Below are 15,077 nucleotides of genomic sequence, written 5' to 3' on the forward strand. Positions count from 1 at the left end.
GAAGAGGGACTGTAGAGCTGTATATCTATAAATTGTTAGGTGTGCTTTGTCTTTGTTTTTAAAGTATTGTTTATTAAAGAGGTTTTGAAATATATTTACTTAAATATATACTATATTTTAAACCTTTGTTATATATAATAATGTATATAACTACATATAATAAAAATATATAGTTAAAATGTATAAAATATTTTTAAACTTCTGTAATAATCCATTTACATATATGTGTGTATTTGTGTTTATTTGTGTGTGTTATATATAAATAACATTTGTTTGTTAACAGGTTTAATTGCTTTCTTCTCCTTTGAGACCTGTGTGAGAGTACTTGGAGCAGTGACTGCCATCTGGTGGCAAGCCAGAATCATCGCAGTGTGTGACTTAATGGTTACTAAGATGCCCACTCTTGACTCACATGGTCTGCACTGGCAGCAGGGGACCAGGAGAGCCTGGAGGGTGTCTGATGAAGGAGCTTAGTGAAATAACTCTCCGCTTCCACCTGAATGGATTGTTCGTCCCAGATTCTGCACCAGGAGCCAGCTTCAAAATGGCACCTCTGAAGAAAAGATTTGAGTTGCTCTTCTGTTTTACTCAAAGATCTTCTGGTTATCTACTGGTGGGTAACCAAGACTGTGAATAAGCACATACCAAGAGGGGCATACGATGACATGGAGCCTGAAATAAACTGCTCTGAATTGTGTGATGGTTTTCCTGGCCAGGAGCTGGAGCGGAGACCCCTTCATGATCTCTGCAGGACAACAATTGTAAGTGAGCAGCCATGGGGTGTCAGGGCTGCTTAGATGTACACGTTGTTGTTATTATTGTTGATGATGGTAGTGGTGGTGGAGAGGGGAGAAGTACGAGGAGGAAATGCTTATGCAGGACATTATGTCCCAGCTCTGGAGGTGACGGGGGCAGTTCATGTTTGATCTGTAGAAGAGCCTTCGTTCCTAACAGCTTCTCTTCATTCTGTCCTCAGACCTCTTCCCACCACAGCAGTAAGACCATTTCTTCATTATCTCCTGCCCTCTTGGGTGTTGTTTGGACTTTCCTCAGCTGTGGACTTCTGCTGATAGCCTTCTTTCTTGGCTTCACAATTCGCTGCAGGAAGAACAGGTAAGCAGCCCCATGCCTAGTTTCTCATATCTCGTTGCCTGAAACATGAAACCCAGAGTGTTAGTGTCATTTTGGCACCACGAGCTGCTGGCTGGTATCAGCAAAGCTTGTGTTCTACTGTGGCATTAAACCATGTGAGAAGCTGTCCCTGAAGGAGGCCTGGCCTTGCAGTACAATTCCCTCTTGAGAAGGAGAAAGGTCTGGCCCACTCTTGTGCTAACTACTACAAGAATATCCAAAGAAGAGAATGAAGAGTCTCTCCTCATAAAGGATGGTGAGATCTTTCCGAGAAGATGAGGTATTTATATTAAAAATAGAGAGCATGTAGAGAAATATTCCAAAGCAACATTAAAGTTTATGGCAGCACAATTGGAACCAGTCTGGGTAAGCTAAGGTTTCCGTAAAAATAGTGAAGCCCCACTACCTGGCTATTCTGCTAGACAGTTGTGACTGGTTGGAAAGTCACTGGCTCTTCCAGGTAAGGGCGTATGGCACCCAGGACTGACAAAAGAAACAAAGTGATGGCTTTTTTCTGAAGGGACTTGCAGAATCTTTCCTTCACTGGTATCCAGTCCTTCCCTCAAGGCCCACCCCACCTCTCCCACTCTGTGCCATCCTCCTGCCCCAGCTATCCCAGGCTCCCTCCTGAGAAGCCCTGCTCCAGCCTTCTCTCCCTGGTCTACAGGTGATTTCTGGATGGAGCCCATGTCAGATTTCAACAGCCCCCTCAGAGATGCCAAACTCACCTGTCCCCACAGCAGCCTGACACTTGGTGGCGATCAAGTGTATTATGCTCCGTTGCCTGGGTTTGGCACTCAGATGAGGGTCAGTCAGTTGGATTTTTCTGCAGGCATTTTGGGGTGCCACTGGCCATCTGAGGTTTGGAGGACATGGAACCGTTAGGCAGCAGTGGCTTGATCTGCTGGGTCAACCTCAGCATGGCAGTGAGGCGTGGCACTTGGCCCTGGGTGCACCCCTGAAGCTTCCCCAGCCACTTTTCATTCTGTTCCTCAAATACACTAAGCCCACTCCCATCTTAAGGCCTTTGATTTACTGTCACTTTACTGTTCCCACTGCCTGACAGTCTTCTCCAGATCATCCCATGACTAGTTCCTTCTCATCTGATAGGTCTTGTCTCAAATGTCATCTCTTCAGGGAGGATTTCCCTGATCATCCTATCTAAGGTAGCCTCTCTACAGAATGGCCATCCAGCCCCCTACGTCTCATGCCATATCCCATCACCCTGTTTTATTTTCTTCATAGCAAGTATCACTCTCTGATAGCACCATATTTATTGATTTACCTGTTTATTGTCTTCACCCCCCACCAGAATGTAAAGTCTGTGAACACAAGGACCTTGTCTGTCATGCTCACCACTGTTTCCAGCATTTAGAACAGACTGGAATGTAGTAAGCGCTCAGTAAATATGTTTTCAGTGATCCTGGGAGTAAGGAGATTTAAATCCTAACAGTAGCTGCTGCCAAGAAAATGACTAGGAAAATCACACATTCCAAGGTTAGAAAACTATGGAGTATACTATTTTCAGTTACAACGCATTTCTATAATGCAAGTTAGTACCCAATTGGCAAATAAGAAAATAACATCATTGGTTCATATGTAATTTTTTCCCCAGCTAATCAATAGTTTAAAGCATCCAGGGGCAAGCTTTCTTACAGTTAAAGAAGGAAGCCTTAAGCTAAGAATACTGCGATAGCAGTGCAAGCAGTAGCTGGTTTAATGGCTTCAAGAACTGGTATTCTACCTACAATGTGACGCTATCTGATGAAGTTGCAGGAGTAGATGAAGACATGAAGAAGACATTTCCCTCGTATTTAAAAACGATTGCTGGCTGGAAGCTGAGGCTCGGGCTTCGGTCAGAGCGCAGGGAGAGGACTGGGGCTGGCGGCGAGAACTCAGCCTGAAGGGGGCTAATGTGCCACAGCTAGCCGGGAGGGAGTCCGGGAAAACTCTGGAGCTGCCGAAGAGGCAAGAGACTTGTTCTTCCCTCTTGGTTTCCTGCTGCGCGAGGAGAGGGGATTAAGAGCGCTGCTTAAAGGGGCTCCACAGACGGGCGCGAGTCGCGACTGAAAGCGCGGAGCCCAGTGACGGGCGTGGGACGCTGGGGCTGCTGCTGCCGCCGCCAAGAAGCCCGTGTGCGAGCGCAGGTCACTGTCCACACCGCCCTTCCGGGAGCCTGAGCAGCCCGCCACTGCCGGGGTCCCGGGATCCAGGGGCGGCTTCCCTGGGAGAACGCACGGCGCGCCTCGGGCTGGTGCAACGTCACGCCGACCTCTGCCGCTGCAGGCTCGCCCCGCACTCCGTGCCCCTCCCTCCCGCCCGGCCTGAGTGAGCCAGAGTTCCCGAAGAGGCTGCTCCTTTAACCCTTTCCTGTCTGAGCGAAGAACAGACGCCCTCCGGCGACCTACACGCAGAGGCGGGGCCAAATCCAAAGCTGAGACCCGGGAGCTGTGAGAACAAAGAAGAGAAAGGGAAACCTCTCCCAGCAGCCTCAGAAGCAGCGGATTAAAGCTCCACAATCAACTTGATGTACCCTGCATCTGTGGAATACATGAATAGACAACAAATCATCCCAAATTGAGGAGCCAGGAGTCAGTACTGTGCCTCTGAGGTGGGAGAGCCAACTTCAGGACACTGGTCCACAAGAGACCTCCCAGCTCCACATAATATCAAACGGCGAAAATCTTCCAGAGATCTCCATCTCAACACCAGCACCCAGCTTCACTCAACGACCAGCAAGCTACAGTGCTGGACACCCTATGCCAAACAACTAGCAAGACAGGAACACAACGCCACCCATTAGCAGAGAGGTGGCCTAAAATCATAAAAAGTCTGCAGACACCCCAAAACACACCACCAGACGTGGACCTGCCCACCAGAAAGACAAGATCCAGCCTCATCCACCAGAACACAGGCACTAGTCCCCTCGACCAGGAAACCTACACAACCCACTAAACCAACCTTAGCCACTGGGGACAGACACCAAAAACAACAGGAACTACGAACCTGCAGCCGGCAAAAAGGAGACCCCAAACACAGTAACATAAGCAAAATGAGAAGACAGAAAAACACACAGCAGGAGAAGGAGCAAGATAAAAACCCACCAGACCTAACAAATGAAGAGGTAATAGGCAGTCTATCTGAAAAAGAATTCAGAATAATGATAGTAAAGATGATCCAAAATCTTGGAAATAGAATAGACAAAATGCAAGAAACAGTTAACAAGGACCTAGTAGAACTAAAGATGAATCAAGCATCGATTAAAAACACAATAAATGAAATGAAAAATACTCTAGATGGGATCAATAGCAGAATAACTGAGGCAGAAGAACGGATAAGTGAGGTGGAAGATAAAATAGTGGAAATAACTAATGCAGAGCAAAATAAAGAGAAAAGAATGAAAAGAACAGAGGACAGTCTCAGAGACCTCTGGGACAACATTAAACGCACCAACATTCGAATTATAGGGGTTCCAGAAGAAGAAGAGAAAAAGAAAGGGACTGAGAAAATATTTGAAGAGATTATAGTTGAAAACTTCCCTAATATGGGAAAGGAAATAGTTAATCAAGTCCAAGAAGCACAGAGAGTCCCATACAGAATAAATCCAAGGAGAAATACGCCAAGACACATATTAATCAAACTGTCAAAAATTAAACACAAAGAAATCATATTAAAAGCAGCAAGGCAAAAACAACAAATAACACACAAGGGAATCCCCATCAGGATAACAGCTGATCTCTCAGCAGAAACTCTACAAGCCAGAAGGGAGTGGCAGGACATAATTAAAGTGATGAAGGAGAGAAACCTGCAACCAAGATTACTCTACCCAGCAAGGATCTCATTCAGATTTGATGGAGAAATTAAAACGTTTACAGACAAGCAAAAGCTGAGAGAGTTCAGCACCACCAAACCAGCTTTACAACAAATGCTAAAGGAACTTCTCTAGGCAAGAAACACAACAGAAGGAAAAGACCTACAATAACGAACCCAAAACAATTAAGAAAATGGGAATAGGAACATACATATCGATAATTACCTTAAATGTAAATGGACTAAACGCTCCCACCAAAAGACACAGATTGGCTGAATGGATACAAAAACAAGACCCATATATATGCTGTCTACAAGAGACCCACTTCAGACCTAGAGACACATACAGACTGAAAGTAAGGGGATGGAAAAAGATATTCCATGCAAATGGAAACCAAAAGAAAGCTGGAGTAGCAATTCTCATATCAGACAAAATAGACTTTAAAATAAAGACTACTAGAAGAGACAAAGAAGGACACTACATAATGATCAAGGGATCGATCCAAGAAGAAGATATAACAATTGTAAATATTTATGCACCCAACATAGGAGCACCTCAATACATAAGGCAAACACTAACAGCCATAAAAGGAGAAATCGACAGTAACACAATCATAGTAGGGGACTTTAACACCCCACTTTCACCAATGGACAGATCATCCAAAATGAAAATAAATAAGGAAACACAAGCTTTAAATGATACATTAAACAAGATGGACTTAATTGATATTTATAGGACATTCCATCCAAAAACAACAGAATACACATTTTTCTCAAGTGCTCATGGAACATTCTCCAGGATAGATCATATCTTGGGTCACAAATCAAGCCTTGGTAAATTTAAGAAAATTGAAATTGTATCAAGTATCTTTTCCAACCACAATGCTATGAGACTAGATATCAATATAGGAAAAAACCTGTAAAAAATACAAACACATGGAGGCTAAACAATACACTACTTAATAACGAAGTGATCACTGAAGAAATCAAAGAGGAAATTAAAAAATACCTAGAAACAAATGACAATGGAGACACGACGACCCAAAACCTATGGGATGCAGCAAAAGCAGTTCTAAGAGGGAAGTTTATAGCAATACAATCCCACCTTAAGAAACAGGAAATATCTCGACTAAACAACCTAACCTTGCACCTAAAGCAATTAGAGAAAGAAGAACAAAAACATCCCAAAGTTAGCAGAAGGAAAGAAATCATAAAAATCAGATCAGAAATAAATGAAAAAGAAATGAAGGAAACAATAGCAAAGATCAATAAAACTAAAAGCTGGTTCTTTGAGAAGATAAACAAAATTGATAAACCATTAGCCAGACTCATCAAGAAAAAAAGGGAGAAGACTCAAATCAATAGAATTAGAAATGAAAAAGGAGAAGTAACAACTGACACTGCAGAAATACAAAAGATCGTGAGAGATTACTATAAGCAACTCTATGCCAATAAAATGGACAACCTGGAAGAAATGGACAAATTCTTAGAAATGCACAACCTGCCAAGACTGAATCAGGAAGAAATAGAACATATGAACAGACCAATCACAAGCACTGAAATTGAAACTGTGATAAAAAATCTTCCAACAAACAAAAGCCCAGGACCAGATGGCTTCACAGGCGAATTCTATCAAGCATTTAGAGAAGAGCTAACGCCTATCCTTCTCAAACTCTTCCAAAATATAGCAGAGGGAGGAACACTCCCAAACTCATTCTATGAGGCCACCATCACCTTGATACCAAAACCAGACAAGGATGTCACAAAGAAAGAAAACTACAGGCCAATATCACTGATGAACATAGATGCAAAAATCCTCAACAAAATACTAGCAAACAGAATCCAACAGCACATTAAAAGGATCATACACCATGATCAAGTGGGGTTTATCCCAGGAATGCAAGGATTCTTCAATATACGCAAATCAATCAACGTGATACACCATATTAACAAATTGAAGGAGAAAAACCATATGATTATCTCAATAGATGCAGAGAAAGCTTTCGACAAAATTCAACACCCATTCATGATAAAAACCCTGCAGAAAGTAGGCATAGAGGGAACTTTCCTCAACATAATAAAGGCCATATATGACAAACCCACAGCCAGCATCGTCCTCAATGGTGAAAAACTGAAACCATTTCCACTAAGATCAGGAACAAGACAAGGTTGCCCACTCTCACCACTCTTATTCAACATAGTTTTGGAAGTTTTAGCCACAGCAATCAGAGAAGAAAAGCAAATAAAAGGAATCCAAATTGGAAAAGAAGAAGTAAAGCTGTCACTGTTTGCAGATGACATGATACTATACATAGAGAATCCTAAAGATGCTACCAGAAAACTACTAGAGCTAATCAATGAATTTGGTAAAGTTGCAGGATACAAAATTAATGCACAGAAATCTCTGGCATTCCTATATACTAATGATGAAAAATCTGAAAGTGAAATCAAGGAAACACTCCCATTTACCATTGCAACAAAAAGAATAAAATATCTAGGAATAAACCTACCTAAGGAGACAAAAGACCTGTATGCAGAAAATTATAAGACACTGATGAAAGAAATTAAAGATGATACAAATAGATGGAGAGATGTACCATGTTCTTGGATTGGAAGAATCAACATTGTGAAAATGACTCTACTACCCAAAGCAATCTACAGATTCAATGCAATCCCTATCAAACTACCACTGGCATTTTTCACAGAACTAGAACAAAAAATTTCACAATTTGTATGGAAACACAAAAGACCCCGAATAGCCAAAGCAATCTTGAGAACGAAAAATGGAGCTGGAGGAATCAGGCTCCCTGACTTCAGACTATACTACAAAGCTGCAGTAATCAAGACAGTATGGTACTGGCACAGAAACAGAAAGATAGATCAATGGAACAGGATAGAAAGCCCAGAGATAAACCCACGGACATATGGTCACCTTATCTTTGATAAAGGAGGCAGGAATGTACAGTGGAGAAAGGACAGTCTCTTCAATAAGTGGTGTTGGGAAAACTGGACAGGGACATGTAAAAGTATGAGATTCGATCACTCCCTAACACCATACACAAAAATAAGCTCAAAATGGATTAAAGACCTAAATGTAAGGCCAGACACTATCAAACTCTTAGAGGAAAACATAGGCAGAACACTCTATGACATAAATCACAGCAAGATCCTTTTTGACCCACCTCCTAGAGAAATGGAAATAAAGACAAAAATAAACACATGGGACCTAATGAAACTTAAAAGCTTTTGCACAGCAAAGGAAACCATAAACAAGACCAAAAGACAACCCTCAGAATGGGAGAAAATATTTGCAAATGAAGCAACTGACAAAGGATTAATCTCCAAAATTTATAAGCAGCTCATGCAGCTCAATAACAAAAAAACAAACAACCCAATCCAAAAATGGGCAGAAGACCTAAATAGACATTTCTCCACAGAAGATATACAGACTGCCAACAAACACATGAAAGGATGCTCAACATCTCTACTAATTAGAGAAATGCAAATCAAAACTACAATGAGATATCATCTCACGCCAGTCAGAATGGCCATCATCAAAAAATCTAGAAACAATAAATGCTGGAGAGGGTGTGGAAAAAAGGGAACACTCTTGCACTGCTGGTGGGAATGTGAATTGGTACAGCCACTATGGAGAACGGTATGGAGGTTCCTTAAAAAACTACAAATAGAACTACCATATGACCCTGCAATCCCACTACTGGGCATATACCCTGAGAAAACCATAATTCAAAAAGAGACATGTACCAAAATGTTCATAGCAGCCCTATTTACAATAGCCCGGAGATGGAAACAACCTAAGTGTCCATCATCGGATGAATGGGTAAAGAAGATGTGGCACATACATACAATGGAATATTACTCAGCCATAAAAAGAAATGAAATTGAACTATTTGTAATGAGGTGGATGGACCTAGAGTCTGTCATACAGAGTGAAGTAAGTCAGAAAGAGAAAGACAAATACTGTATGCTGACACATATATATGGAATTTAAGAAAAAAAAAAGGTCATGAAGAACATAGGGGTAAGACAGGAATAAAGACACAGACCTACTAGAGAATGGACTTGAGGATATGGGGAGGGGGAAGGGTAAGCTGTGACAAAGTGAAAGAGCGGCATGGACATATATACACTACCAAACGTAAGGTAGATAGCTAGTGGGAAGCAGCCGCATAGCACAGGGAGATCAGCTTGGTGCTTTGTGACCGCCTGGAGGGGTGGGATAGGGAGGGTGGGAGGGAGACGCAAAAGGGAGGGGATATGGGAACATATGTATACATATAACTGATTAAATTTGTGATAAAGCAAAAAAAAAAAAATAAAATAAATAAAAACGATTGCTGAAGAAAACACAGATCCAAATTAGATTTTGATGACAATGTTATCTATTGGAGGTGAATGCCCTTAAGGACCTATGTCTTGCAGATTTAAGGCTGTAAAAATCAGCTGTGATCCTGGGTACAAGTGGTAGTGGACATTTACTGAGTACTAGTATTTTAATTGAGATAATTATTATTTTTTATTAGTATTCTGGTTACAAAGTTAAATGTGTTTCATATGTTATGGCCCCACATTATTTTTCCCATAACCCATTATTTTTATCCACAATTTTGTAGAATGTGAGGTTTTTTAAAAAGCATTTATATGTCTGAACACTTGTAAACAGTGTTATAGTAGAAGCACCTATATTTGTTTCATTCTACTAAAGATTTTGTTGCCTGTCTTGCTTGCAGCGGGAACATGACTTGGCATAAAAAATAACATATTAAGAGGCACTGTGAATAAAAACACATTTTGCAGTTAAGTAGCTTACAAGGTCAGACAAGGAAACATAAAATAACCCAGTTTCAAAAGTGCTCTCTTAAATAGTAAAATTTGTTCAAAGGTGCAGCATCAAAGTTAGATGCCTCATTTCACTCCAGTTCTGTGGTCTCTAAATTTGTGACTGTGACTCTGTGTGTGCACACACATGCATGTGTGTGCCAGAGTAAGAAAAACATTTTAATAAAATTTAAAAAATGTAGCAATGTTCAAGTTCAGTCACCAATACTGCATTTTTTAAATAACATTTTAAAATGTAGTCTACAAGAGAAAATCGGTAAAGATACAGAAGATTTGAACAACTCCATCAACCAACTTGACCTAATTGACGTTTGTATAATCCTACACCCAACAACAGCAGAATACACATTCTTTTCAAGTACACACAGAACATTTACCAAGATAGATCATCTTCTGGGCCATAAAGAAGATCTTATTAAATTTAAAAGGATTCAAATTATACAAAGTATGTTCTCTGACCAGAATGGAATTAAATTAGAAATCCATAACAGAGAGATCTCTGGAAAATTCTGAAATATTTGGAAACTAAATAGAACACTTTAAAGTAACCCATGGTCAAAGAAGAAATCAGAAGGGAAACTAGAAAGTATTTTCAACTGAATGAAGGTGAAAACACAATATATCAAAAATTTTTGGATGCCATTAAAGCAGTACTTCAGGGGAAATTAGAGCACTAAACTCCATATTATAAAGAAGAAAGATCCACCTTACAAAACAGAAAACAAGAGCAGATGAGTCCCCAAATAAACAGAAGAAAGGAATAATAAAAATCAAAGTGGAAACTGATAAAATGAAAAACAGAAAAGCAACAGAAAAAAACAGCAAAACCAAAAACTCTCTGAAGATCAATAAGATTGACCAACTTCTAGACCAAGTGACCAGGAAAAAAAGAATATATAACTACCCAGGTAAGGGAGAGAGAGCTGTCATCACTAAAGATTCTATAAATATTAGAAGGAAAATAAGTTAATATCATGAACAACTTTGGTAGGCAGTCTCTAAAATGTTCTCCAATAAGTCCTACCTCCTGGTAGTCACAATATTGTGAAATCTCTTCTCCTTCAGTATGGGCTAGACTGACTGATTTGCTTATTAGTCACTTGGGATAAGGTTACAAAAAGTCTATGGCTTCCAACTTGGATCCCTCTCACTCTTTCACTCACTCTAAGGGATGCCACCTTCCATTTTGTGAGCTGCCCTGCAGAGAGGCCCACATGGCCAGGAGCTGATGTTTCCAGTCTGTGGCCATCAAGGACCTGAGGCTTATTAACAGCCATGTCAGTGAGCTTCAATAGATCTTCTGAGTCCTGCTAAGAGCAGTGTGAATAAGCTTGAAAGCAGATTTTCCCCCAGTCGAGCCTTGGGGGACTGCAGCCATGGCTCACCAAGGGGTATACTTGTGAGAGACCCTGAGCCAGAGGCACCCTGCTAAACTGTGCCTGTATTGTAGAAATATTACTAGTTCTACACAAAGTCTTCTAAGAAACTGAAAATAAGGAAGCATTTCCTGACTTACTCTAATGAGTTAGGAAACACAGAATTTAGAAGAGAAAAAAACTATAGGCTTATGAACATAGATCCAAAATTTTAAACAAAATTTTAGCAAATTGAGTACAACCAATATCAAAAGGATAATTCATCATGACAAAGTGAAGTTTATTCCAGGAATGCAAAGTTGTTTTAACATCCATATGTCAATCAATGTAATACACCATGTTTACCAACTAAAAAAGAAAACCATATGATCACCTTAATAGGCATAGAAAGAGCATTTGACAAGGTTCAACATCCATTCCTGATAAAATCTCAACAAAGTAAAATAGAAAAGAACTCCCTCAACCTAACTCCCTACCATTTTTTTTAACATCTTTATTGGAGTGTAATTGCTTTACAATGGTGTGTTAGTTTCTGCTTTATAACAAAGTGAATCAGTTATACATATACATATGTTCCCATATCTCTTCCCTCTTGCATCTCCCTCCCTCCCACCCTCCCTATCCCACCCCTCTTGGTGGTCACAAACCACCGAGCTGATCTCCCTGTGCTATGCGGCTGCTTCCCACTAGCTATCTATTTTACGTTTGGTTTGCGTTGGTGGTATAGTGGTGAGCATAGCTGCCTTCCCTACTTTTTTTTTTTTTTTTTGCGGTACGCGGGCCTCTCACCATTGTGGCCTCTCCTGTTTCAGAGCACAGGCTCCGGACGCGCAGGCTCAGTGGCCATGGCTCACGGGCCTAGCCGCTCCGCGGCATGTGCGATCTTCCCGGACCGGGGCACGAACCCGTATCCCCTGCATCGGCAGGCGGCCTCTCAACCACTGCGCCACCAGGGAAGCCCCTTCCCTACCATTTTTAATGGTAGAAGACTAAATGCTTTCCCATTGTGACCAGAAGCAAGATGTCTGCTCTCACCAGTTCTATTCAACAGTGAAGGTTTTAGCCAATGCAAAGAGAAATAAAAGTCACCTAACTTAGAAAGGAAGAACTAAAATGACTTACCTTCAGGTCACCTGATCATCTATATAGAAAATTCAATGGAATCTATTTTTTAAAAAAAACAGTTAGAACTAATAAATTAGTTTAACAAGATTGCAGTGTACAAGATCAATGTACAAAACTCAACTGTATTTCTATATAGTAAAAACAATTGAAAAGTGAAATTAAAAGTAATGCCATTTACAGTAGCATAAAAAATATGAAATATTTAGGGATAAATCTAACAAACGATTTGAAATACTTGTGCACTGAAAACTGGAAAACATTGCTGAGAGATATTAAAGAAATTCTAAATAAATGGAGACATATTGTGTTCATGGGTTAGACGACTCAATATTGTTAATTCTCCCCTTATTGATCTATAGACTAAACCCAATCACAATCACAATTCAGCTGGCCTTTTTTTGTATAAATTGACAAGCTGGTTCTACAATTCACATGGAAATATGAAGCACCTAGAAGAGCCAGAACAACTTTAAAGAAGAATAAAGTTGGAGGACTAGGACCACCTGATTTCAAGATGTTACAAAGCTACAGTAATGAAGACAGTTTGGTATTGGGTAAAGATAGACATATACATCAACAGAACAGATAGAATCCAGAAATAAACCTATGCATATATGGGAAACTGCTTTTCAACAGAGGTGCAACGGCAATTCAGTGGAGAAGGGACAGTCAGTCTTTTCAACAAATGGTGCTGGAACAATTGGATACCCATATGCAGAAATGAACTTTGATCTACATCTTGTGCCATGTTTAGAAATTAACTGAAAATGGATCATACACCTATCTATTAAATCTAAAAAAATCTAAAACTGTGAAACTTCTCAAAGAAAGCATAGGATAACAATTTTGTGACCTTATAATAAGCAAAGATTTATTAGGTACAACAATAAAAGTAAAATCCATAAAACAAAGCATTGATGAGTTGAACTTCATCAAAATTAGAAGCATCTTCTCTTCTAAAGAGAAACTTAAGAAAATGAAAAGAAAGCCACATACTGGAAGAAAATATCTGCAAGTCATGTATCTGATAAACAACTTGTATCCAGAATATATAAATAATACTAAAAATTGATAATAAGCAATCCAACAACAACAAAAAAATGAGTGAAAGATCTGAACAGACACTTCACCACAGAAGATATATGGATGGCAAATAAACATGTGAAAAGATAGCCAACACCATTCGTCATAGGGAAATGCATATTAAAACCACAATGAAATACCACTACACACCTATTAGAATGGTTGAAATTTTAAAAGACTGGCTAAATTGGCATATACTGCTGGTGGGAATGTAATATGGTACAACCACTTCGGAAAACAGCCTGAACGTTTCTTTAAAAGTTCAACATATGGCTACCATATGATCCAGTCATTCTACTCTCAGGTTTTTACCCAGAGAAATTAAGTTATATGTACACCATACTGTATACCATGTTCATAATAGCTTTATTTGTAATAGCCAAAAACTGCAAATAACAAATATGTATCAACAAGTGAATGGATAAACAAATTTTGGTATATCCATACAATGAAATACTACTCAATATTAAAATAATTATTAATATTTGGAACAACATGGATGGATATCAAAATAATTATGCTGAGTGAAGGAAGACAGACAAAAAAATTGTATACTATATAATACCAATTATATAAATTCTAGAAAATTAATCTATTGTTAACTAATCTGTAGTGATAGAGATCAGTTGAATGGTTGCCTGCAGGCCGGGGGTAACACAGAAGAGCAGGAAGGAAGGATGACCAAGGGGCGTGTGGAAACTTTTGGGGGTGATGGTTCATTACCTTGATTGTGGCGAATATCTCACAGGTATATACATATATCAAAACTTAATAAATCATATAATCTTCAAAAATCATACAGTTTATTGTATGTCAGTTACGCTCAATAAAGTTATTAAAAATGTAGTCCATAAACATTCTTATTTTTCTGACAAGATTCTCACGAGTGAAAAAGTATACCATATTTGGTGTCCTTTTCCAAAGGGCCCTGCTAGGTGGCCTAAAACCCATCTGTGAAGTGTGCTAGGTATTAATGACTGATATGGGAGAATGCACTCTTTTTTCCTAGATTCCTCATGCAGTTTAATAAGGACCAAATTAACTCTTGGAGCAAAGTAGACCTTTCATGTCAAAAGGGAGGCTCTCCTGGTGCCTCCTCTGAAATGCACAAAACAAGGGCAATGTCATAAGTTTTGCATGAAGATAAACTTGTTCAATTAAAGGACTATCTTTTATTCTAAGACCTTATCTCACTGTCATTTGTGACAATGATTTAAATGGTAGTTATTTACATATTGTTACTTCTCAGAATTGAAGGTAGCATTCCCACAATAATGCCCAGTAGCTGGGGTTTTACTACCTGGGAAATCAAAAAGTTTGAGTAATAAGAATTGTGTAGGGCTTCCGTGGTGGCGCAGTGGTTGAGAGTCTGCCTGCCAATGCAGGGGGCGCGGGTTTGTGCCCCGGTCCGGGAAGATCCCACATGCCGCAGAGCGGCTGGGCCCGTGAGCCATGGCCGCTGAGCCTGCGCGTCCAGAGCATGTGCTCCACGACGGGAGAGGCAACAACAGCGAGAAGCCCGCATACCACAAAAAAAAGAATTGTGTAGGGGGGCTTCCCTGGTGGCACGGTGGTTAAGAATCTGCCTGCCAATGCAGGGGACACGGGTTCGAGCCGTGGTCCGGGAAGATCCCACATGCCGTGGAGCAACTAAGCCCGTGCGCCACAACTACTGAGCCTGTGCTCTAGAGC

General features: G+C 40.2%; 1 protein-coding gene across 2 annotated transcripts in view; it reads left to right on the forward strand.

Annotated features, from left to right (window-relative positions):
* Positions 1 to 665: 665 nt before the first annotated feature.
* The window catches only part of GPR156 (G protein-coupled receptor 156), a gene marked incomplete at both ends in the record, with an annotated part of 64,737 nt that continues 50,325 nt past the window's right edge, over positions 666 to 15,077 (forward strand). For both annotated transcript variants that reach the window (XM_079705579.1, XM_079705580.1), the window contains 2 exons: positions 666 to 761; positions 977 to 1,113. In XM_079705579.1, coding sequence (XP_079561705.1) covers positions 666 to 761; positions 977 to 1,113 — 233 coding nt within the window. The remainder of the gene's footprint in view (positions 762 to 976; positions 1,114 to 15,077) is intronic.

The sequence above is a fragment of the Hyperoodon ampullatus genome (assembly GCF_949752795.1).
Source record: "Hyperoodon ampullatus genome assembly, chromosome: 5".
In the NCBI taxonomy this organism is placed as follows: Eukaryota; Metazoa; Chordata; class Mammalia; order Artiodactyla; family Ziphiidae; genus Hyperoodon; species Hyperoodon ampullatus.